Source organism: Vigna radiata, chromosome 2, assembly GCF_000741045.1.
Source record: "Vigna radiata var. radiata cultivar VC1973A chromosome 2, Vradiata_ver6, whole genome shotgun sequence".
NCBI classification, from domain to species: Eukaryota; Viridiplantae; Streptophyta; class Magnoliopsida; order Fabales; family Fabaceae; genus Vigna; species Vigna radiata.
Window position 1 is genome coordinate 5,357,139 of NC_028352.1, and position 22,858 is coordinate 5,379,996.

General features: G+C 32.4%; 2 protein-coding genes across 6 annotated transcripts; both read right to left on the reverse strand.

Moving 5' to 3' along the window:
• Positions 1 to 89: 89 nt before the first annotated feature.
• On the reverse strand, positions 90 to 2,540 carry LOC106755759 (BTB/POZ domain-containing protein At5g60050). The gene is made up of 2 exons (XM_014637972.2): positions 1,840 to 2,540; positions 90 to 1,612 (listed from the first exon to the last, which is right to left on the reverse strand). Exons 1-2 carry the CDS (start codon positions 2,374 to 2,376, stop codon positions 662 to 664), a joined length of 1,488 nt encoding a protein of 495 aa, XP_014493458.1. The 5' UTR covers positions 2,377 to 2,540; the 3' UTR covers positions 90 to 661.
• Positions 2,541 to 6,634: 4,094 nt separating this feature from the next.
• On the reverse strand, positions 6,635 to 17,344 carry LOC106755758 (phototropin-1). Of its 5 annotated transcripts, XM_014637970.2 has the most exons (24): positions 16,918 to 17,340; positions 16,524 to 16,821; positions 14,854 to 15,503; positions 14,365 to 14,547; positions 12,960 to 13,051; positions 12,398 to 12,674; positions 11,953 to 12,172; positions 11,602 to 11,672; positions 11,271 to 11,377; positions 10,937 to 10,986; positions 10,722 to 10,826; positions 10,396 to 10,455; positions 10,228 to 10,317; positions 9,859 to 9,935; positions 9,492 to 9,576; positions 9,211 to 9,291; positions 8,875 to 8,978; positions 8,729 to 8,778; positions 8,292 to 8,398; positions 8,080 to 8,202; positions 7,900 to 7,951; positions 7,547 to 7,659; positions 7,270 to 7,410; positions 6,635 to 6,975 (listed from the first exon to the last, which is right to left on the reverse strand). In XM_014637970.2, exons 3-24 carry the CDS (start codon positions 15,489 to 15,491, stop codon positions 6,877 to 6,879), a joined length of 2,925 nt encoding a protein of 974 aa, XP_014493456.1. In that variant the 5' UTR covers positions 15,492 to 15,503; positions 16,524 to 16,821; positions 16,918 to 17,340; the 3' UTR covers positions 6,635 to 6,876. The 5 variants fall into 5 exon arrangements, with proteins under 5 accessions (XP_014493456.1, XP_014493457.1, XP_022634173.1 ...); XM_014637971.2 differs by lacking the exon at positions 16,524 to 16,821 and having other exon boundaries at positions 16,918 to 17,344; XM_022778452.1 differs by having other exon boundaries at positions 16,524 to 17,340.
• Positions 17,345 to 22,858: the final 5,514 nt, after the last annotated feature.

Genomic DNA, 22,858 nt, shown 5'->3' on the forward strand with positions numbered 1-22,858 from the left:
TCGTGTTTGCTGTGTCTAACTTAATTCTTTTAAAAGCACATCATAATTAAACTTGTAAAAATAAAATTCAATGTGTTTGATTGCAACAGTTTTCTTGATTCCCTTAAAATTGCAAATTGCAGGTTTTTTTTAATGTGCACGATTTAAGTCGGGGCTGTTAGTTTTAAGACAATTAACGAACGACAAGAGAAAATGTTACAAAGGAGTTAATGATAAAAAAAAATTAATCCACTTCTCTTTTTCGTACGTATCTTTCTCCAGGTCAAACTGTCAACCACCACTTGGTACATACTCTTCTCATTGGGATCTTTCTGTTGAATAGCACATCCTCAAATCATTTATTTATTCCTCCGTTACAATGTGAAAGTTTACACCATTTCAATTCAATCCGTTACTCAGAACAACATACTCTTCAAACAGTTATATTATCCTCCCTCCCCCCAAAATTCTCCTACCCTTTGTGTTTATCTTCAATACAAAGCTTTCCCAGAGTCCAGGCAACATGACTTTCATCTATTTTTTTATGTCAAAATACGGAAATGAGCAAAAATGAATGTGAAATTGGTCGATTCAGGCCAAACCAGAAGTGCAAATGNAAAATGGCACTTCTTATTTACAATTGTGAATTAATCTCTTCATGTTAAGGTCCCTTGCATACCTCTCAGCTGGGATAATCAGAAAGAGTTATTTGCAACTGGGAATTATCAGGCTCAGCTGAATACTGTCTGATGAATGCCCTTCTCCACCAAATCTCAAATGCCTTCTGTATATTAGGACAATCATCTCCTTTATTAAGAAATCTATCAAACCAATTCAGTAACACAGCCTGCTGCTGGAGCAAAGGAAGTGTCAATATAGTTTGGCTTAGTCCATCCTCAACCAATTTCCTATCAACCGCTCTAGAAGCTCTCCTCATCCATCCAAAATCTTCATACAGAGCTTCTAGCCATGTAGACAACAAAGAAAATCTAGTTTCTTTTGGCACCAGAATGTGTCCCCTTCCTATGCCAATGCACAGTTGTGCTGTGATTCTACTGATCTCATGCCGGTAAACTGTTGGAACCTTGGAGTGAAGTGCAGCAAGTTCTTTCTGCTCAGCCCATATCTCCACAAATTCCTCACCTATCTTTTTGCCAATCAAAATGTCAACAATCCACTGAATATTGTCAGCTTCACGAGTTATGTCGCTCATTACAACTCCCCGGTCCAGCCTCTCATCACTGCCGGTTGCTTCGGATAGGCAAAGGAGAAGGGAACTGATGCACTTGTGGCAAAGATGGTAAAGTGTGTCTTTGGAAACATCAAGTCTGCTGCTGTCGTTAGGTGCATTCTCTTTAAGCAATTTAGATAACAGAGCTTTCATTTCCCTACGAGCTTTGTCATCTTTTGCTTGCAGAACACCACTTATTAGGTTCAAGAAGATGTCATCAGCCCTATCAGCAGTAGATGGATCTGATGATACTCTTTGAAGAACTTCAGCTGCAGAGTCATGAATCTGCAGATGTTCTAGCTGGGATATCACTTCCTCCTGTTCATCCTCACTCCATGGAATAGATTCCAAATATTCTAGACATGACACAACCCCAAGATCAAACATTATTGCTGCCGATACCTACAAAATAAGGCAAGTAAAAGTAACAACATAAGAAAGCAATTGCAGTCAAGAAACAAGAACAATACAAAACAAAGAACATCAAAATGAAATCTGTAACTTCTCCAAAATCTGATTTTAATTATATATAAGCTAATTATGTATAAAACTAGATTATTTTATCATCTTACTGTTTGTTTAAGTTAATTAGACAAGCGTAATTAAAGTGTGAGACTTTGGCATCCTACCTTGAGCAAGCTCAAAACTTTAGGAACCCCATCGCCCATGGAACGCAACCTACCCTTGAGATCCTCGCAGTGCATCAAAACCACAGCTTCCACATACACTTCCACGTCGTCGCAGTCGCTGATCTCCACCGAGTGCGACACCGCACCGTCGCAGCGAAGCTTCTCCGCGAAGAACCGGCTCTTCTCAGCCAGAACGCTCTTCCGGACCTCCATCGACACCCTCAGGCCGTCCCGCCCGACCACCGTGAGCCGGACGTCGCCCCCCCGGAGCAAGGCGGGCTCCCGGAGGAGCTTGGAGAGCCGATCTTGCGCCTTGCGGCGCTTGTCGTCGGAGAATTTGTGCTCCTCCGACATCATGTCGAAGAGGGTTTGCGTGTGCGGGTGAGTCTGAGCTTGAGTTTGACTCGGGCGAGTTGAAGATGGTGGCGGTGAGAAGGTTCTAGAAGGGGAGAATGAAAGCGTTGTTGGATCAGGTATGAAACCTTGCTTTATCATCGCTGATACTTCCCTCGATTTCAAACCACTTTCTCCTCCCATTCTTCAATTCTCTCACTCTTTTCTTCTTCTTCTTCTTCCTCCAACTTTCTTACTTTCTACAAAACTTCACAATTTCAAACTGCAGAAAATGAGACAGAAAGAGAATCCAACATTTCTTTATCAATTTAACATTATTTTTATATACCCTTTTTATAAAGATGAGTTCTTTCAAATTCATATAAAGAAAAAAAAAAGAAAATTGTACAATTTCCCTTTTTAATTTCACGAAAAAGAGAAGAATTATTAGCTGCATGTGCACTCACCTGCCCTACCTTTCATGCTCACTTACCAACAAAACGCTGTTTTGCTTTTATTCAATTCTCTTTTTTTATTATTATTATTCTCAAAAGTTGTTTATGATATCGACACTAAAATGGAAAAAATCGTTGTTAGTTATAATCATGCTTTTTAATCACTCTCTCACTATTAGGAGATAACGACATTGAAAATATTGTATTTTCTGAAATCACATTTACAAGTACAATTCTTAAATATATAAAGTAGTTTTTAATCTTTTTTTTATCATTTTTAAATAAATAAAGTGTCAAGATATAATCTAAAGCTACTTGCATGACATGGGTCAACGTAAAAGAAGATACTTGTCACTCTCTTAGCATAAATTCACTAAAATAATGAAAAATGTGTGAGATTGGAAAATAACCTTTTGCATTTCTATATTAAATCTTAACTATTTATATTGGACCTATTTATTTAATTTAGCATCTAATTATAATATGTCTTATATTCATCATTGATGTGATGTAATTATGAAATGATATACATTTTCTTCATTCTAATTATGTATACAAGTTAAATTGTTAAATGTGAGATTTACAATAACAAATAATACAGCTGGTAGAAGCTATGCCCTATACTTTGTTGGTTAAGAACATTCAATTATCTACATATTTATGGCTTATATGGATAGAATCATTTGAATAAATTTATTATCTCGTATGTTGGATTGAGTTCTTACCATTTTTTTTAGTCCAATTTATTTTTATTGAGATAGATACGAGTCAATGAATTGATACATTTTCATTTTATTAATTTATAGTTTAATTTTTTTAATAACATTTGAATAATTAAGTAATAAAATATATAAAAAATATAAAATTAATTAATAAAATAATATGATAAATTAAATAAAAATGATATTATTATATTAACGATAGATATATGTCTCGTTATTTATAAAGTGAAACAAAAAAAAAGTTATGTTTTTGTTTTTTTTAATTTGATGAGTATATAGGAATAAGGGAAGACATAATTGCGTTGTGGTTATATGGTTATAAATAAGAAATAATGAGTTGTATTATTGAGAATTGGGATTCATAACACGCAAAAGTCTTGTACACAATTACTACTTTGGAGGTCGTTGCCAACTTTTATTTATTCTTATGCTTTTCTTTTTCTTTTTCTTTTTTATATTTGAGAACAATAAAGTAAAAACTTAACATTCAAATAAATTTTTAAATTCAAATTAACTTTACTTTAATGTACTATTTATTTTTAAATATAATTTAAAAAAAAAAATTCACTTCAAAGTGTTAAAAACTAACAATAAATTGTTTGTTTCAATTCTTTTAATTTCTTAAAATCCAAAGATATTAAAGATGCATTTGAATTTGAGTTCAAACAATCAAACCAGCTTTTAGTTCCAATTGAAAATTATATCAATATATTTGTTATAAGTAAAATTCATTTGACTTAAATTCTATAATATTTTTTTTTTCAATTCTAGTAAAGTTTAACTGAACTTAATTTCTTAGTTAAAACTTCCCAAACATTAAGTATTTGCATTTATATGATGTTTCCAATATCTCTGAATAGGGTAACAAAGGCCAATACAATTTGAAAAGTTGGAAGCACATTATTTAATGCTTTGGCTGGATGAGTAGATGAAAAGTGAGAAAATGGAAAATAGGTAGATAATAAGAGAGAGTAAAAAAAAAGAATAAGATAAAATGAAAAATACTGATTTTTGGATTTGATAAAGTAAAGTGAAAAGGATGAGAAATGAATGAAAATTTTGTAAGTTGTCGTGACTGATTTAAATGAATAGAAATAAGTTGTTAGTTTTTTTTTTTCTATTTTTGGATTTGATAAAATAAAGTGAAAAAGATGAGAAATGAATGAAAATTTTGTAAGTTGTCGTGATTGATTTAAATGAATAGAAATAAGTTGTTGGTTTTTTTCTATTTTCCAATTACATTAATGTTCTTGTGTTTTATGACCCAATACAACATATTATTAATAGAGACATTTATGTTTTATGATGAAAGAATATGCAAGAAATTTTACATTAATTAAAAATAAAATAAATTTATAATATAAATATAAACTTCATCTTATAAATTACCTTTTTAATATTATACGATATGTGGAGCTTAATAATGCAGTTTCAACATTTATAAATAATAAAATTATATATATATATATATATATATATATATATATATATATATATATATATATATATATATATGGGGTTTGCTAACTTGCGCATGTTTTTCAGTTGGTACATTTTAGCAATGTGTATCGGGTTTCAGTAGACAAAAATACCCCTATATATCATGAATTCTAAGTTTTAAGGTTAAGAGTATTTTAATAATTTTCATTCTCAAAATTAAAAAAATAAAAAAAGAAACCCCCAAACCCTTACCCATCTCTCTCATTCTTCTCAACCATTTCTCTTTCATCTCTTTCACTCCAACCTTTTCTTTTCTCTGTCATCCCTACTCTCTCCAATTGAAAAAAATCAGAAACACTTGCCTTATTTTAATAATTTTCATTTTCAAAACTAAAAAAGAAAAACCCCAAACCTTTACTCACCTCCTTCATTCCTCTCAACCCTTTCTCCTTCATCTCTCTCACTCAAACATTTTCTCTGTCATCTTTGCACTAGCTCCAACTAAAAAAACATTCATCATTAAACGATTTACTTTTGTAAAGAGTTGAGTCATATTCACCTTTCGAAAAAAGTTCATTCAAAATCTCTTTAATTTCATTATCTTCACTATATATATTACAGTCGACAGGCACAACTTGCACCAAGACTTATGAGTATCCTTCCTTTACATTCCTTTACATTCTGAGACTACTACGTAACATTGTTCCGTGACCATTTAATTTTTTTGGTAGAAATTCATTAACTTGTTTTCCTTTACTAAAGAAAAAAACAAATCAAAATACAATAAAATACTCAATTATAAAATCAAACAACAATAAAAATTCTAAATCTTGAAATTTTATTTATAATTATATAAAGAAAAAATTAGGTGCTTTAATTTTTTTATTTATGTAAGTATTTTTTTTCTCTAACCATTTTATTTAATAATGAGTGTTTTTTTAGTTAAAGGTAGTGCAGAGATGACAGAGGAAATGTGTTGAGTGAGAGAGATGAAAGAGAAATGGTTGAGAGGAATGAAGGAGGTGAGTAAGGGTTTGGGTTTTTTTTTTTTTTAATTTTGAGAATGAAAATTATTAAAATAAAAGTGTTTTTGATTTTTTTCAATTAGAGAAAATGTTGGAGTGAAAGAGATGAAAGAGAAAGGTTGAGAGGAATACGAGAGGTGGATAAGGGATTGGGGGTTTCTTTTTTTATTTTTTTAATTTTGAGAATGAAAATTATTAAAATACCCTTAACTTTAAAACTTAGAATTCATGATATAAGGGTATTTTTGTCTACTGAAACCCGGTACACATTACTAAAATGTACCAACTGAAAAACAGGTGTACGCAAGTTAGCATATATATATATATATATATATATATATATATTATCTTGCAAAAGAAAAAAAAACATTTTCCATCAAGTAAATTTAAATACAATGAAGTAAATGTAGTAGTTTTTCTCCAATAATAAGTGTACCACACCATGTACTGATTTGATATTATATACCAAATTAAACTGTTTTTTCAAGTTAATCAAAGATTTAGATTTGGGAAGTAATGATTAAGAAAATCACAGTAATAAGAGTTAGAAAATCTGGATAGCTGTGAATTATTTAAGGTTTGCCATTTTTATAAAAAAAAATAATAATAAAAAGATTGAAAATTTTATATTTTTTTAGTTAAGTATTTAAGAAAATAAGTCTTTTTAATTATCAAGCTACGTTAAATTGATTGTATACTTTTATACTTTTATTTGCGGGGGTATAATAAGATATTATTTTTCTATTTTGTAATTACGAATGATTGTGAAGTTGTGTCCATTGGCATGACAATGAAGCAGAGAACGATAGGCACAAGGAAATTAAACAAACAAGACCAAAAAAACGTTACAACTTGGTGAATTAGAAACATCATACCATTCATAACTTACAACGAACATTTTACATAACCAAACTTAGATTCCTCAACTTGGCAACCAACGACTCACACAAACAAACGTTGAGAAGTTCGATTGTAGAACTTGGCTACCACATAATAGCTCAAAGATATAAAAGTAAAAAATAAAAAAAAAAAATATGCTTCTGAATGTTTATATAGAGACCTTCAGAAGACGTTCATCTCCTCTTGCACTTGATCTTCAAAATTGGCTTCCTTTTCTTCTTCAGTTGTTTGGAAGAGAGGTGCATCAAGCTCAGGAGGTTTCTGCCAACACAAGAATGTTTCATTAATCAAACATTTAACATAGTTAAAGACGATGGAAAATGATATTTTAACATCATTTTTTGACACTATCTTGACACTGCACACATGTCAAAATGTGATTGGACGATTTTAAATTAAAAAAGTTGAGACAGGAGTATATTTGGAAAACATAAACCAAAGTTTGTTTTTTTAATTTGAAATCATCCAATCACATTTTGACACGTGTGCAGTGTCAAAATGGTGTTAAAATATCATTTTCCAAAAGTTGATATAGCAATAGTTGAGTGATGTTACAGTGCAACGAACTAGTGCCCAATTGACACCCCGAAAGAATGGATGGTTTTTAATTTCATTTGCTCCTTCTCTTGAACCCAATCTGCTTTTGGCCTCTCTGTTCAGCAGCCGATACATTAACTGCTTTGCACTGAAACTTACCTGCATCATCATTTTATCTTATTTTATTTATTTACGTATACATTCATTTTAACTATGGAGCTTTAAGCAAATTGTTACATTATTTTGCAATACGGTTTAAAACCATAGTTGTCATTGTGCAGCAGAACAACCTTACCTGTTTACTTTTGGGAAATTTAAGGTCCTTGTGAAGAATATTTGTAAATGTTCTTTGCCTGGTCTTTCCCCTGAATGGTGTATATCCATAAAACATTTCATATAGAAGAATTCCTGAAAAAATGTAATTCATGCAGTCAAAACATGATGAGAAAGAGACCAATAGAATTGGTTTCGGCCAGTGAATTCAGTCAATGACAATCCCTTTGATGAGAAAGATTCCTTTAAGGCAAAATTTTTCACTGATAAACCCCAAACTTATCCACCACATAGTAACTATACAATGCATTCAATTTTCTTTCTAAAAAATTCTACTTTTTTAAATTGATTTAGTTGTAAGAAGTAAAAATTTACCAAGAGCCCACCAATCCACAGCACTGGTATGGCCTGAACCCGTTATAATTTCCTGCACAAGCATTGAACTGTCAAATGCAATTTATAACAAATTGTTATAAACAAAAAGTTCAAGCAAGTTTCAATAAGATAAGAAATTGGAGCATAAATGATTAAATATTATGTCCAGAAACAACCAACCGGAGCTATGTACTCTTCTGTGCCCACAAAAGAGTTTGATGCTCTCATAGGTTCTGCCATAAATATTGGAGGTTGTTGGCTTTTCTGTGCTTTCTTCTTTTCATTTATGGATGGAACTAGAAGCTGTAAAGAACACAACCAGCATCACATAAATTTGTATGAGTTCTAAATAAAAGCTTCATCATCGAAAGTTTTTGTTGTCTCTAACGTACCTGTGGTTTGCAAGATGTCAAACATGACAGATCAAAATCTGTTAGGGACACGTGTCCACTGCTTTGTAGTAACACATTTTCTGGCTTCAAATCCCGATATATTATCCCTGTGGATTTTTCACCAAACAATGTTATTATCTTAGATGCTGTCTGAGTGTCTTAATATAAAGCAAATACAAAATTTTTAAGTAAAATTTCTTGCTAGGACAGAATTTCAGTCTGAGAAAGGATCATATAATGCTACCGAATCAATTAAAAGAAAAGGTTTCGAACATATTTCGAGAAAAAACACGTTTAAACATCTATACTAGATTTGAGAAAAATAATTTTGAACATCTATCGATGATTGCCGCAGAATTTACTGATTCTGATATTACCCAAAAAGTATAATAACAATTATATACTGTCATCATGTTGGGTGATGAATAAGAACCTACCTTGACAATGAAGATACTCCAATGCAACAACTACTTCAGCGGCATAAAATCTATTATTATCAAGCACATTATCAGCCAAAGAAATTTCAGTTTTTGATCAACATGCATAGGTTATTTCTTTGCATAATAGTATAATATACATATACCTCACTGCATCTTCCCTGAGAACCTTAGCTGGCTGTCGCTCAAGAAGAAGGAATAGTTCTCCACCAGAACAATAATCGGTTATCAAACAAACATGTGTTTTGGTCTGCAAATTATTCAAATCCCAAAGAAGGTAATATTCATTTTATAGTAAGTAGAAATGCATGCATAATTTTGTTTTCTACTATGTAGAAACTTTTGAGTTTGATACCATCCTCCATGAAAAGATCCTGATGTTCCTGCACACTCTAATAATTAACAACTATGATAGAAGATGTAAAATCTTACTAAATTTTGTTATTTTCTCATATACTTAGTTGATACTTGGTAGTACAAACCTGAAAGGAAGCATATAATGCAGGAAGAAAAGGGTGGTCCAACATGTCGAGGATCTCTCTCTCTGTGCAAGCTCTATGCACCTGTAGTTATAGCTGCTGTTAAAAGTGACCCACTTGGAATATTTTTTCTTTTTTCAATTAACTGATAAAAAGTAAATGTATTGCCAGAATATAAAGCCAATTCAGTACTGAACAATTTCCAAATAAACATTTCTAAATCTGTTGAAGGTAGGAGGTGACACCTTAAAACAAAAAAAGTGTCAAATAATTTAACGCTGTACCTTGTTACGATTGAGCATAATACCCTTCTCCATAGCCTTCATGGCAAAATATTGGCCAGTTTCACCTAGCTCCACCAGATAGACACTGAAATCCAATAACAGGTGATGTAAAAATGCAGTCCCTGGAGCCTGATTGGAAAAGGTAATGAGCGTAGAAAAACTTCGCATCACTCAAATAAATGAAGAAACTCTAATCATGGTTTCAGAATTCCAAAATGTTTTCAGCTAATCTACGGACTAGTTCCAGATAGATCATCACAGTCATTTAGTTACAACATGTTTCAGTAAGCAACTAACGTAAGACTCATGAAATTGTTCATGCACGTTTCAAATATTGGGAAGTCGAAAAGAGAATCAAGAAAAAAACCTGCCAGTATCTCCTGATCCCAAAGGTTTAACTGGCCTAAAATGATTCAAGCCAATCTGCTCTCCACTTTCTAGGATCTGCACAACCACGATCACATAATCAATTTGCAAAATGTAACTTACATGAGATAATAAAAGTGACTAGGAAGAAAATTTTGAATATAACAATATAGGCAGAGAAGGACGTTTTTTAAAAAAATATATATATCATTTCGGAAAAAAAGGTGAAATTTTCGTCTCCTGTGTCGATGTTAGTTGCTTAGAGTCATAATTTATACTGGTACTTCCTAAATTTTTCAGTAGTCAATAGCAATAGCAAGAAATACCAGAAAATATGGCATAATTTCAAATACTTAAGTAATATATATACCTTCTGAATAGCTTTCCAAGCAGCTTCATCCCTCCTATGTGGTTTCGGGTGAACCACTTTTGAATGATTCATCCATAAATCTTCTGGTTTCTGAAGATAATCAAAACATTATGAGAAAAATTGAATGCAAGAGCTTTTCAAAGGATACTGATGATCAGGACACGTTACCAAATTAGCATCTGGAAGTTCTCTCAATGCATCATCAACATTTTCAGCAGTTTCCTTTACCTGAGGATGGATGTCAAATAAATTTGTTATAACTTTGAAAGTACAAAGCACAATAAAATGAACAAAGTTTCTTACTATTACATATAATACCAAAAAATTATACACAAAACTCTCTTTGGTCAAAATGAAGGAACCATAGGCTTTTATTTTGTAGACTTTCAAACTAAAAGCCTCCATTTGGATATATAATGATGTCGAGAACCCAACAGAAAATTGGAGATTTCAATATATGTTAAACGAATAAAGCACTTGAATAGAAATCAGACCAATTGTTCTCCCTCTTTTGCAGTATTTTCTGCAATGCGGTTGTGAAGAGGCTCCACGTGTTGACTACCATCAAGTTGAACTCCAATAAAGTACTGTACCTCTCCCTGTTCAACACAGAAACAAGTAAAAAATTATTTCTGCTCGAAGATTTGGTAAATGGGACATGATTAACTACGAAAACAAAAGTTATATCGCAGGACATTGTAAACTGTACCTTCTGATCACGCATAGGTTGCAAATGAAACAAGTTCCAGAACTTTTTACCTGAATCGAGCAGAACAATTAGCAACCATATTTAGCTTCAAGTTATTAAATAGTGATTTTCATTATAAGACTGTAAGAAGGATCCATGAAATGAAAGCATAGTTATATGTGATAATATTGAAATATTTTTCCTTTCCTGGTTCTTTTTAATAAAGAGAATATAGTGTGACATTGAATATCCTGAGAACTTTTCGTCATATACTTCTATACGAATTATTCAGGTAATACCAACACTTAACCAATCTAAAACAAATTAGCTTATTGAAGAGAGGTAATAAGCTTACCACTCTTTGTATAATTGATGAGTTGCACAGTGACGTCAGTTTGAGTGTCAATGGCCTCTCTAATTTTTCTCACTGTTGCTGGATCAGTTTCAGGCCCTTGCAGAAACCTATATAATCATGTAGCATATAAATAAAATAACTTTTGCCAATGTAACAATTTTAGAGTTCAGTTTACTGAATTTTTCCATTGATCCTTCATAGAAGCATTCATATACTCCAGTTAATGAAGCCTGAAGTAATGCTTGAAGCACTAATATGCAATACTCTGTAATATCAATTTCAGTGTTTTGATATTCATTTCATGGTAAGCGTGTATCGGTTTCAACCATACCTGCAATTTCTTCCCAAGATTTCTTCACGGCTATACTCCGTAAGCTCCAAGAAGCTATCAGATGCAAAGATCTGGAAAACCAAATTGTTGAGTAATGAGATTTTGTCTTGCTTGAACATACAATAAATTTCGCTGAGATAATTTGTGATATATATGATATTAAGAAGTGAACTCAAAACCTAATCAATTTTATAAAACCAACTTGTAAAATCAAGATTTGCTTCCACTATTATAAATTGACCTTATTTAGTTAATTTGGAACTTCCCAACATTCAAATTGTCTGTGGTCTATCTAGATGCATAAATGATTTTGAAAAAAAGAAAAGAATAGAAAAGAAAAGCTGATCTTACAATGGGGTTATCAGGCAGCCTAGGATCAGTAATAACAAAGTTCTTCTCAATACGTTCAAGTGTAGTAGCAAGATCAAGACCCTTTCTCTTTTCCCTCTTCTTTACTGTGCCATCAAAGCTACCAGACCTCTCATCATCCTCATCACTACTCTCAGAACTATCCTTAATAACAGCTTCGTCATTGAAGCTTCCAAAGTTGGACTGACTTTTCCTGATGAACCTGAACCATGGACCAAGAAATTAGAAAGATGATGCTTTATTAGAAACAGAATTGGAACATAAGATCAAATGCAAATCACATACTCATTCAAAAAACTTGTACTTTAGCCAGAAGATCATTCCCCATGAAGGAAAAGTAGTATCTTTAAAAGAATCTCCTTTTAAAAGCAGTTCAAAAACTATTTCTTTATAAATAACTCAAGTAAATAAGCATGCATATACGTACCCCATGAAGGAACGGCGACGAGATGTCTTGTTTTTCTTTTCAGGTAGCTCAGTGATTCTCTCCATTGAACTCGTGTCTCCTGCATGTGATTTGCGTCTAAAAGAAGCCACACTCTCAGATTTTCTCCTCGATGACTTTTCTGGTTTTTCTTTATAATCATCACCGCATGCTGACTTTCTGATCAAGGGACGGCCTCCTGATTCACTCTGCGCCCGTGGCCTTCTCACAGCCAACAACAGCTCAGATACTGAACTATTTGCTTTTTCTTTTTGACGAGCTGCATTATACAACATCAATAAAACATCATGAATCCAATTTATATAAAAGATTAACACGATTAATTCAAAACCTTAAGACAATATATTCAACTAACTTTTTAATGTAAATGAAGTTATATCGGAACACTAATACTATATACATACCTTACTTTCTTAATTATACTTCTAACCTAATCATGGGATAATATTGTGATTATTCTTTCGTTAAAAGCAATGGTGACATAGGTTGAGGTTGCACAATCTTATACAATTTAGAAATATGATAGGATATCTGCAATACGTACAATCGTATCGAATCAAGGATTCGGGTAATCCATTGGGACGTAGCATCTTCTCCTTCGTCCCCTCTGTATGCTTGCTAACCTCCACTTGCATTCTGTCATCATTATATATACACAAACAATACTTTAAAGCAGTGTGCAGAAAACAATTGAGTTTGTTTTCATTTCAGAACAACTTCCATGAAATTTACTTAACAGTATAAGTTTAGAAGATTATGTGTGCATCTTTTGATGGAACTGGTCTAAAATAAAGGATTCACTACAAAAGTTAAATAAGGAATCCTGGTTATTGATAAAGATTTTATAATTAAAACTATGATCAAATACATATACACATGTACAAGACATTATTAAATTACAAAAATTTCAATAATTAATTTTCTAAAGAGCAGTCACAGCTCTGAAATTAGTTTGTTTTAAAAGTGAAACACCAGACTTCAGGAGTCTGGTATCTGTATCAGACAACGATGCATGCCAACGTTCCATTATCTCAAGAGCCACGTGCAAGTCAAAACTAAATTAAAAAAAAAAAAAAGATCCACGTGCAATCCATCTTTGTCTCCTGTTTGTCAGTTCACGCAATGATGAATTATTTAGTTTGAAGAACAGTAACAAAGATATGGATTGAACAAAATCCATTATTCGGCCTAAAATAGAAAAATATCTAAGAAAAAATATGCATGCATCATCTCTACATCTCATGTTTCCTTTTCTAGTCACATATCAGGTTTGGCATGACCCACTCTTTCCATCTTTTTAAGTACTAAAACATCTCCAACATTACAACTCATAAAAATGCCCTATATTTATAAATGTTTGGGACAAATATATTATCCTATACCAAGTAAATTCAAATAACACCAACATTTCTATTCCTTTAAAAGAAAGAACCTTTTCTCTTGAATTTAACTAAAAACACAAGTTCAGATATAATCAAGAAAAAAATTGATACTTATTACATGAAATGCATTAAATCAAATTTATTTGGTAGATACCAAAACAGGTAGATGTATGGATCATTATATAGATAGATAGATAAATAAATAAAAATAGCATATGATGAAATATAAAATTTGTAGTGATAATAGACATGACAGAACAGTGTTTGGCATTTTGTAATTGGAAAGAAAAGGATATGATAGAAGTGTCATTATCAGTGTGGAGTGTTTCTTATCTTAAAATTTGCAAAAGACAAGCTGTGAACAATGACCATAGGAAAGAAGTGTCAATTATAAGAGTATGATATATATATATATATATATATATATATATATATATATATATATATATATATATATATATATATATATATATAGTCCCAAGGCAACGATCGGCAATGGCCACAATAATTAATTACAGCAATAATAGAGAAGAAAGTATGAGTAAAGAAAGTGTTTAAGTGGGGTACCCTATAAATTTAAGGACTCTGCCATCGTGGTCCTTGATTGGGGCAATAGTGAGAAGGTTCCAAAAGGGAGTGCCGTCCTTCTTGTAATTGAGTAACCTTCCACAGTAGGTCTGACCGGTTTGTAAGGCCTCCCTTATCTTTGCCACATCATCCGGATCAGTGTCTGCTCCCTGCAAAAACCGGCTGCCAACCCACCCGACCCGTTTATTGTTTTCTTATTGTCCTTTTCCATACAGTTATTACAGTTATAGACACCCTTCCATCGTATTTCTTTTTCATTCAATAATTCTAATTCTAATTCTGTTCACTTTAATCTGAATTAATTAAACCCCATAATCCCTCTTTAAATAACAGTATAAAACCACATTCGACGTCATTTCTCTGTTTTTTAATGTTTCCACAAACATATATTTGTTTAATCCTTCATAATTAAGTTTAATAATTGTTGATTAAAAAATTAACACTGTAAAAAAAGTAACTTCGACGTACCAGTTTCTCCCTATGACTTCCTTCGATGTGTAACCCGTCATCTTGAAAAACCCGGCACTGGCATACATTATCGGGTAATCGGGTTTGGTAGCATCCGAAACCACGAAAGTTTGTTGAAACGCCGACAGAGCGTCCCTCAGGTCTTCCGAAACCCGAGGGATTCCTCCCCGGTACTCCCTCCCGTCGTCGGAGGACTCGCCGGAGCTCCGAACGGAGTTTCCGGAGTCCCTCCTCGACCCACCGGTCACCTTCGAGCTCTGCTCCTCCCCACCGGAGGTCCGAACCGCCACTCCCTGCGGCTTCCCGGTTTCCGTGTCCGTCTTCAGCACCAGACCCCATTCCGCGGCGCGCTTCGCGGCATTTCCGACCTCCGCCAGAGGCTCACCGAGCACGGCGGCGAGTGTCTGTGATGGAAGCGGCGGAGTGGAGTCCTTTAGCGCCATCCACGACGTGGCTGTGACTTCATCGGGACCGCCGCGTTGCTGCTGCTCCGCTGGCTCCTCGGCGCGTGACTCTATCCACGTCTTCCACGTGGATTGAGTGCGCAATGGCGAGTTGACCGGCTTCTCGTTGGAGTAAGAAGACGAAGGGTTGAACACTTCGAGCGAGCCACGTTGGTCTCTGGGAAATGCCTCCATTCTGCTGACTCTCTGTTCCATTCATGCACATGTCACACAATCAATCTCTCAAAAAGTAAGAATTAACTACGCAAATCACTTGTCAGTACTCAGTTACCATAGTTATAGACAATAAATCCCTGCATTTTTCTGTTGAATGAGAACAAAAAATTCATGGAAGACTATGAGTTTCATGTTATAGAATTTGTGTGCTGTTGTTGTTAGTTGGTAACAAAAGATTTGAAAAAAAGACTGGGGTCACATCTGGTATGAACAAAAGACATGAGTGGATGTCTTGTATGGTAAATTTGTGAAATGAATACTAAATCTCTGCGTGTTGTTGAAGTGGGATGAGGATGGAGATTGAGTTCAGTGTTTGATGTGTACTTTGGAACTAACATATGATGTCGTCCAAGTATGATATGATGGTGGTGCAGTGTTAGTAATTCGAATGGCAAGGGCATGTGGTAGGAGTGGGACTCGTACAGCGAATGATGAGTTGTGTGGGGCTTTTTGCTGGTTCATCACTTTTTTTCAGGCTAATTTTGTTTGCTTGAGGGTGGGAGATTGCAATGAGTGGTGGAGGTTGATTACTTAGGAGGGGACACTAATTAATGCATCGAAACATAACTGAGATAAGACACTGTCTGGGTTTTTCGCTAATTATGTCAGAACACAAGTGTCCCCAATGGATAGAGGAAAATCCCCAGAGAAGGACACGTAATGATAGGAGAGAAATTTGGATGAAAAGCTGTGGTGAGCCAAAAGTGCTTCTTCTGCTTGCGTGGAACAGAAATGAATGTTGGGGAATTTTTCATGCCATCCATCTAACAGACTAATCAGAATGACTTCCTAAACCACCATGATTTGATTCCTAAACTGTCCAGATATAAATTGACGTAGTGCAAGGACAGTTATAGAATTGTGAGAAAAGTTCAAAAGTTAACTAATTCCAGCATGAAAAAAGAAAAATCATTACTGTGATTAGAAATGTTTCACAGTTTAATAATACCTCTTGCTGTGTGTGATTAGAAATGTTTTACAGTGTAATACCTCTTGTGCTTTGCAGGGTCAGAAATCTTCTGAATTTGGCAGTGGTAGGAGGTGTGGACTTGTGTTGCTGCTTCTTGTTAAAGAAATTTGCACACAATATAAACAGAGAGAAAACTGATTTCTAGAAATGGCTCATAGTGCAGAAGGAGGACAGGTGGAATAAAAAGATGAAAGGATCATTGTTGGAAAGGTTTGGGTTCCCATCCCTGTGTCTGGATATTTCACATGGGACATTCCTCTTTGCACGAATTCCTAAAAGTCTGCTATATAATGGTGCAACCTTGTTCACTTTGGAGTCCTAAAACATTTGAGAGAAACAAAATTTTACAGAGTGGAGGAACCAAACAGTGATATATATCTATCTTCTGATGCTGCTTCTTCATCTGGGTCTTACCTTCAATGATTTCTGATGTCAGAACGTAAGTGCCAGTCTGGAAGTGGGGTGTCAAAAACGAAAAGCAACAAGAGCAGAGAACGTGAACATTATATGAGTCTCCACAAGCATGTTAATCTCTGCAGGCTAGCTGTACCCTCCTTTTGTTCCAAGGACAACCCTGTTTGGTTTTCTATGTCTGAGGTTGTGGACTTATAGCCCAGGACAAATGCAAAATCAGACAACCAAAAATGGCAAATATCCTCACTTTTTTGCTTCTTGAAAAACATATAGAATATTAATATACCCATTGTCTTGCACAAGGGTAATTCTTGCATTGCATATCTAAGAAAAGAGGAGAGCTTGTTGAAAGGGCATGGTCACAAGGATAAGCTTGTGAAATGGACACATGAGACCATATTGGTCGACGCTGGATGATTCATGACCACAAATAATCTTCAAGATTTTGAGTTTAAGTGTATATTTTTCCCTTTTAGTGGGTATCAAATGGTGATTGATGTTTACCTTTTTTGTGTAGTTGCCTGCTGAATGGTAAAATGATTGCAAGTGAAGGACTTCTTTGATCAACTTCGTGATGTGAAGGATCAAGAATACCTAGGATAAGTCATCTGCTATCCTTTAAACACCAACCATTCACCAACTACTCCCAATATTGCATGAACAAATTTTTTAAACAAAGAGAAAACATGAATATATATTATTGAGTTTAATTAACTCAACTGTCCCTTCCTTCAGATTTTATCCATGATGGTTGGACGAAAAGAGATTTGAATCAAGTCTGAAATCTCATAGATAGTAGCAACTCTGCGGTATATTCAAACCAATTCACTCAATTAGAACAATTATCTTATGTTATTGATCATGTCAAATATACCACTCAATAGAGTTTTTTTTTTCCACTTTAAAAAGTTTTACACAGTAAACTAATTAGATGATAGCAGAAGTGTGTCTTTTATAATTTATGTATTTACATGTAAGTTTCTAATTATGCAATTACAAGTGTTATGTTCAAAGATTTTGATGTTAAAAGTTATCGAAAGTCACTAGTTATTTCTCATCTATTTCTATCGTTCATTTAATCATATCTTTTTTTTTGTGTGTGTAAAGATTATTTTTAGATTGTGAGATATGAGTGTATTATTTTCATGAAAAATAGCTTCAAGAAATAGAAAAGACGAAATGAGAAATCTCATATATTTATAGAAGCGTAGAAGAAAATTATGTGGGTGCAAAACGAAATCTCCTAAAATAATAACAAAAAGGCACACGACAACTTGATTTCTTGAAAGTGGGTTTTCTTTTTTACTTTCTACACTTTCACGGTTCTTCTTGCACCTTAACGAGACGTGAGAAAATTTTAAATTATCCATATTGTAATATAAAATGTAGTATGTTTTTATTTAATGAAGTCCACTTATAATTTATAATTCCACTCATAATATATAACTTATAATATTTTAATAAAAATGCTTAGCAAGAATAGGTTAAAAGAGTGTTAAACAGTCCTCTTTTAGATAAATTAAACTCCAAAAAAAAAAATTAATAAAAAGAGGCTACACATATTCAAAACCAAGTACTTTAGACTTACTGTAATATTTAATCTATATTAGACTTCGCTATTAAAAGATATCAGGTGTAATAAAAATAACTTACACTTTTGTTCCTTTATATCATTATCATAAGTTATTCAGTTTATGTTTACGTTTTTTTCTTTTTCATTTCATATTAATTAGAACTAAAGTTAATTTAAATATATAAATGTAAATTTTATTTTATAAATAAGTTATATAAAGTTAAGTTGAATTTAAATTTTATTTACGAAAATTATTGTCATGTCATTTGAATCTTTTAGAAAAAAAAAAAAACTTATTTAAAGAACAAGTTCTACAGAACCTTTACATAAAATACCATTCATTGTTAAATTAAATGTATAAAGTAACAGTTCAGGATATCAATGAATAATATTAATGGAGGTTTTGAAATTTAAATAAATTATAAAATAGAGTAAACAAAATATACACTTTTAAAAAGTGAGAAATAGAGAAAGAAAATATGGGAGTGCAAGAAATAAAAATCTTAAAATAATTTAGAATATAATTTTTTTACTTTTTGAAAAAAAAAACGTAAAAATAGTCTAGTTTTGAAACGCTTAGAAAAGAGAAGGGGCTTGCCCCTCCATATTCTTGTTGCCACACTTTCTATTATATTGACAAAAATGACTTTCAAATTTTAACATATATTAACAAAAGTTTAGAAAAATATATTTTAGAATACGTAATTTATTTTTACCTATTTTAATCAACACTACCTAATAAAACTTTCGGAACAATTCTTTAAAAATGTACAATTTAAACTTAAAAAAAAAGTTTTAGTTTTCCAAAACTTCACGTTAGTTGCATCCTTTTTCTCAATTATGAAATTAACATATCCTGAAAACATCATATTAGTTTAATATAATGACATTTTATCTATTTTGAATATCTAAATATAAAAAAAATTATGTTTCTCTCCTAATTTCCCTCCTTATTGGATTGATTACTCTATTGGTAGAACATTTTTCATTGTTTTAATATTTTGGTACGTGATTGTAATTAGAGAGTTGTATATAGACTATAGGACTTTGTCCTTTCTACATATATAGTCAAAGTGTTATTTTTATGTGACTTTTTATCTTTTTATATACTTACATTGCTATTGCACCTACACCATTATTCTCCTTTATGGCTATCGCCCCATTTTTATATGACCATTGCCTCATTCATTGATTAGTAACTTTAGCAAAAGTATGAAAATATATGTACTTATAGGATAATGCAGAATAAGCTCTATATTTAAAGTCTATTTTAACACTTATAGCAATGAGTTAATTTGAATGTGCCATCTATAGGCACACAATAATATATTTACATATAAATCTAAATGTCTATTCATTTTCTTAGAGGCAAGTTTGCAGAAGTTTATTTTTCTCAGAGAAAATTTTAACTTAATAAAATTTTTCATCTATATTTTTTTATGTGTTTTAATATATTTATTTTAAAACCGAGTGATTTTTATTCATTTTAATAAACAGATTTTATTAACTTATTCAATTAGATTTTTTTTGTTTAAATTGTTGCTTTGAAAATACTTATTTTAGTTTTAAGAAAAAAACGCTGTTGAAAATATTATTTTAAAATATGATTAGCATATATATTAATTAATTGCATTATGAGGAATGATACGTGTATGGGAACCTGTTAGGCCTTCTGAAACCTGGGGACACGTCCAATGAGTTCATATATGGTGATAAGTGTCATGGGACCCTGCAACCAATATTCCAATCATGACCTGATAATCTGTGTTTTTATTTATTACCTAATCAAAATATTCTATCAAGCAAACATGTGTTTTTAGCAAGTGATTTGGATAAAAGTAAGAAAAAGATCTCTTTAATAATATTTTTTTATAATTTTTTTACAACGCATATTGATCCGTTTTAAATAAATTTTTAAAATAGATTCAAACAGAATAAAATAATCTATTAGTATATTTTGATAAATTAAAAAAGTGATTAATCTGATAAAATTCATTCAATCTATCCATTAATGAATTTCCATGGATATTATCTACTAAATCAATACTACCCTAATTATATAAAAACAAATATCTAATTATGAAAACTAATAAAAATAGTTAAATTAGTTAGTTTTAATTAAAAATGTCGTAAATCTAAATTTTACTTATAAATCCATAAAACATATTTCAAGTGGTAATTATATTTAATAACAGTAATGATAATTCAATAATTTTTTTACAATAAAAAGTATGTATATTGTTAGTTGTCCAATAAATATATCAATTTTCATGATACACTGTTAACGTCTTATTAATATATTTAACCATAAATTAACAGTGCCCTTAGTAGAAAAAAAAGGTGCAAAAAGAAATTACAGAAACAAATAATGCATTTAAAATGAAGTCAGTGTTTCTTAAAGTAAAAAAAAAAAAGGCCTGTTAATTAGTACAGGATCGATATATTGTTTTAAAATTACGTTAAAAATTGAAAACATAAATAATCTTTTAAAAACTAAAACTACCATAGTTTATTAACATTGAAATGTATCCTAAAACCGAAATCATTAACTTTATGCAGTCACGACCTTCTTATGTTTTTTTGAAAATCGCACAACAGCTCAACTATGTACATATAAGCTGACAATTGATGAGTGAATTGAGTCCCTAAGGTAGAAATTGAGCTCCAAATTCCAACTTAATTTTTGGCTGTTGTTCCAACAGAAGGTCCATAAAACACAAATTGAACTACAGTTGTCACCATCTTCTTTTAGCCTCACTCATTCCTATTATAGATGTAAAGTCAACTAAGCATATATAAGAAGCTCTTATCCGTTAAGAATGCATTTGTGTATGTATGAGTTATCATGGAATATAGACAACACAACCTTAACATTGAATTAAAGGAGTCATTGGAAACCTACTGAATCATGCATTTAATGGATTCCTCCTGAATTTGTATGCTAGAAAAAGTATAAAGTGCATTTCAAAGTTCATTATTCTTCTCGACATAGATGAAGACTATATTTCTACGCTATCAAAGAAGCACATATTCAGATTATATTTCTATCCTATGTTATCAATCGAAAACTCTTAAGTCACTCAGGTCTTCCACTTTACGAAAAAGAAAGTGTTTCTTCACTAGGCGAACTCGCAGGATGCAAAAAAGTTTCGTCCTCACCTGACAGATTTTGAGGATTATTAGCAGGAATCGGTGATGACGCGGCAACTGCCAGCATGGTAAGATCAATTCGAGTGTTGTTAGGCAGTGGTGCATGAATCTGCCGAATCGCCGTAATCCTACCGTCTTTAATCTCCACATTCACTGTTAATTTTCAAAAGATTTCGCATCGACAAATTGAAAGCAATACTCATCAGTTCTTAGTTACCGAACGCTTCTTAACTAAGAAGATCACAATTCTGAATCTATATCGCTTAGTATAAGATAAGCTTAAGTGCTTAACGGAAAACTAAGTTATATTGGTTAAAACGGCGACGTACCTGGAACAGAGAACCACCAGAGAGTGAACAGGCAGAGCAGCAGGATCACGGGGATTAAGTGAATGCATTTTTCCGCCGGCGGTGAGCGTGAACGGGAAGTGTCTCTCCTTCCGGTTACGCTCCGGTGGTAAACCGGTAGCTCGTCGAGCGAGTCTTCCTCGAAGGTTCTTCTCCGCTTTGTGTGTTGCTGCTGATCTACACCGATGTTGATGGCTCTGAATTCGTCGCTGGTGCGGAAGCTCGAGCTTGAAGATCTCTGCTGCATTTCGATTCAGAGAAAAGAAGAAGAAGAGATAGCGTTAAGATGTGATTATCAGAGGAAAATCTTCTAAGTAGCTCGCAGATGGAAACTCGCTGGTTTGGTTCGTTAGGCTGGTAACAGAATTTGGGCGCGAAAGCGTTTAGACGGGTCACGCACGTGTTTTGAGCTCAAAGTTCGCAGTTTCACTCTTGCATAATTACATCATTCTTACTCGGTTTCGTTTTTATATTTGTAGCAAACTGGTTATTAAAATTGTTAAAATACTAATAATAATAATAATAATAATAATAATAATAATAATAATAGAAATTGAATTTTGTACTTATTTTTAATCTTTTTTATCCTTTCGATATTTATATTTGATTAACCATTTTTTTTATTATCTAAACAAACTATCTAGATTATATTTTCATTATTGTATAATTATAATAATTGATAAAATTTTAAAAATTTTGAAGATGTTTTTTATATACATATTTATTATAAGTTTACTTATTATTTTGATAGAAAACTACAAAGAATTTAATTGTGATGTTATAAAAGTTAATAAAGAATTTAATTTTAGATAGTCTTCAAGAGGACTAGGCTCAATTGTCCCTCTTAGAAAATCAACATAGATGTTTACAT

Coding starts and splice junctions, on each gene's coding strand:
- LOC106755759 (XM_014637972.2), bottom strand. CDS start 2,376: ATGGGAGGAGAAAGTGGTTTGAAATCGAGGGAAGTATCAGCGATGATA. Junction 1,613..1,839: donor AAGTTTTGAGCTTGCTCAAG/GTAGGATGCCAA, acceptor CTTATTTTGTAG/GTATCGGCAGCAATAATGTT.
- LOC106755758 (XM_022778451.1), bottom strand. CDS start 15,512: ATGGAACAGAGAGTCAGCAGAATGGAGGCATTTCCCAGAGACCAACGT. Junction 10,987..11,270: donor CATCAATTATACAAAGAGTG/GTAAGCTTATTA, acceptor TGCTCGATTCAG/GTAAAAAGTTCTGGAACTTG. Junction 8,979..9,210: donor CATTATATGCTTCCTTTCAG/GTTTGTACTACC, acceptor AATAATTTGCAG/ACCAAAACACATGTTTGTTT.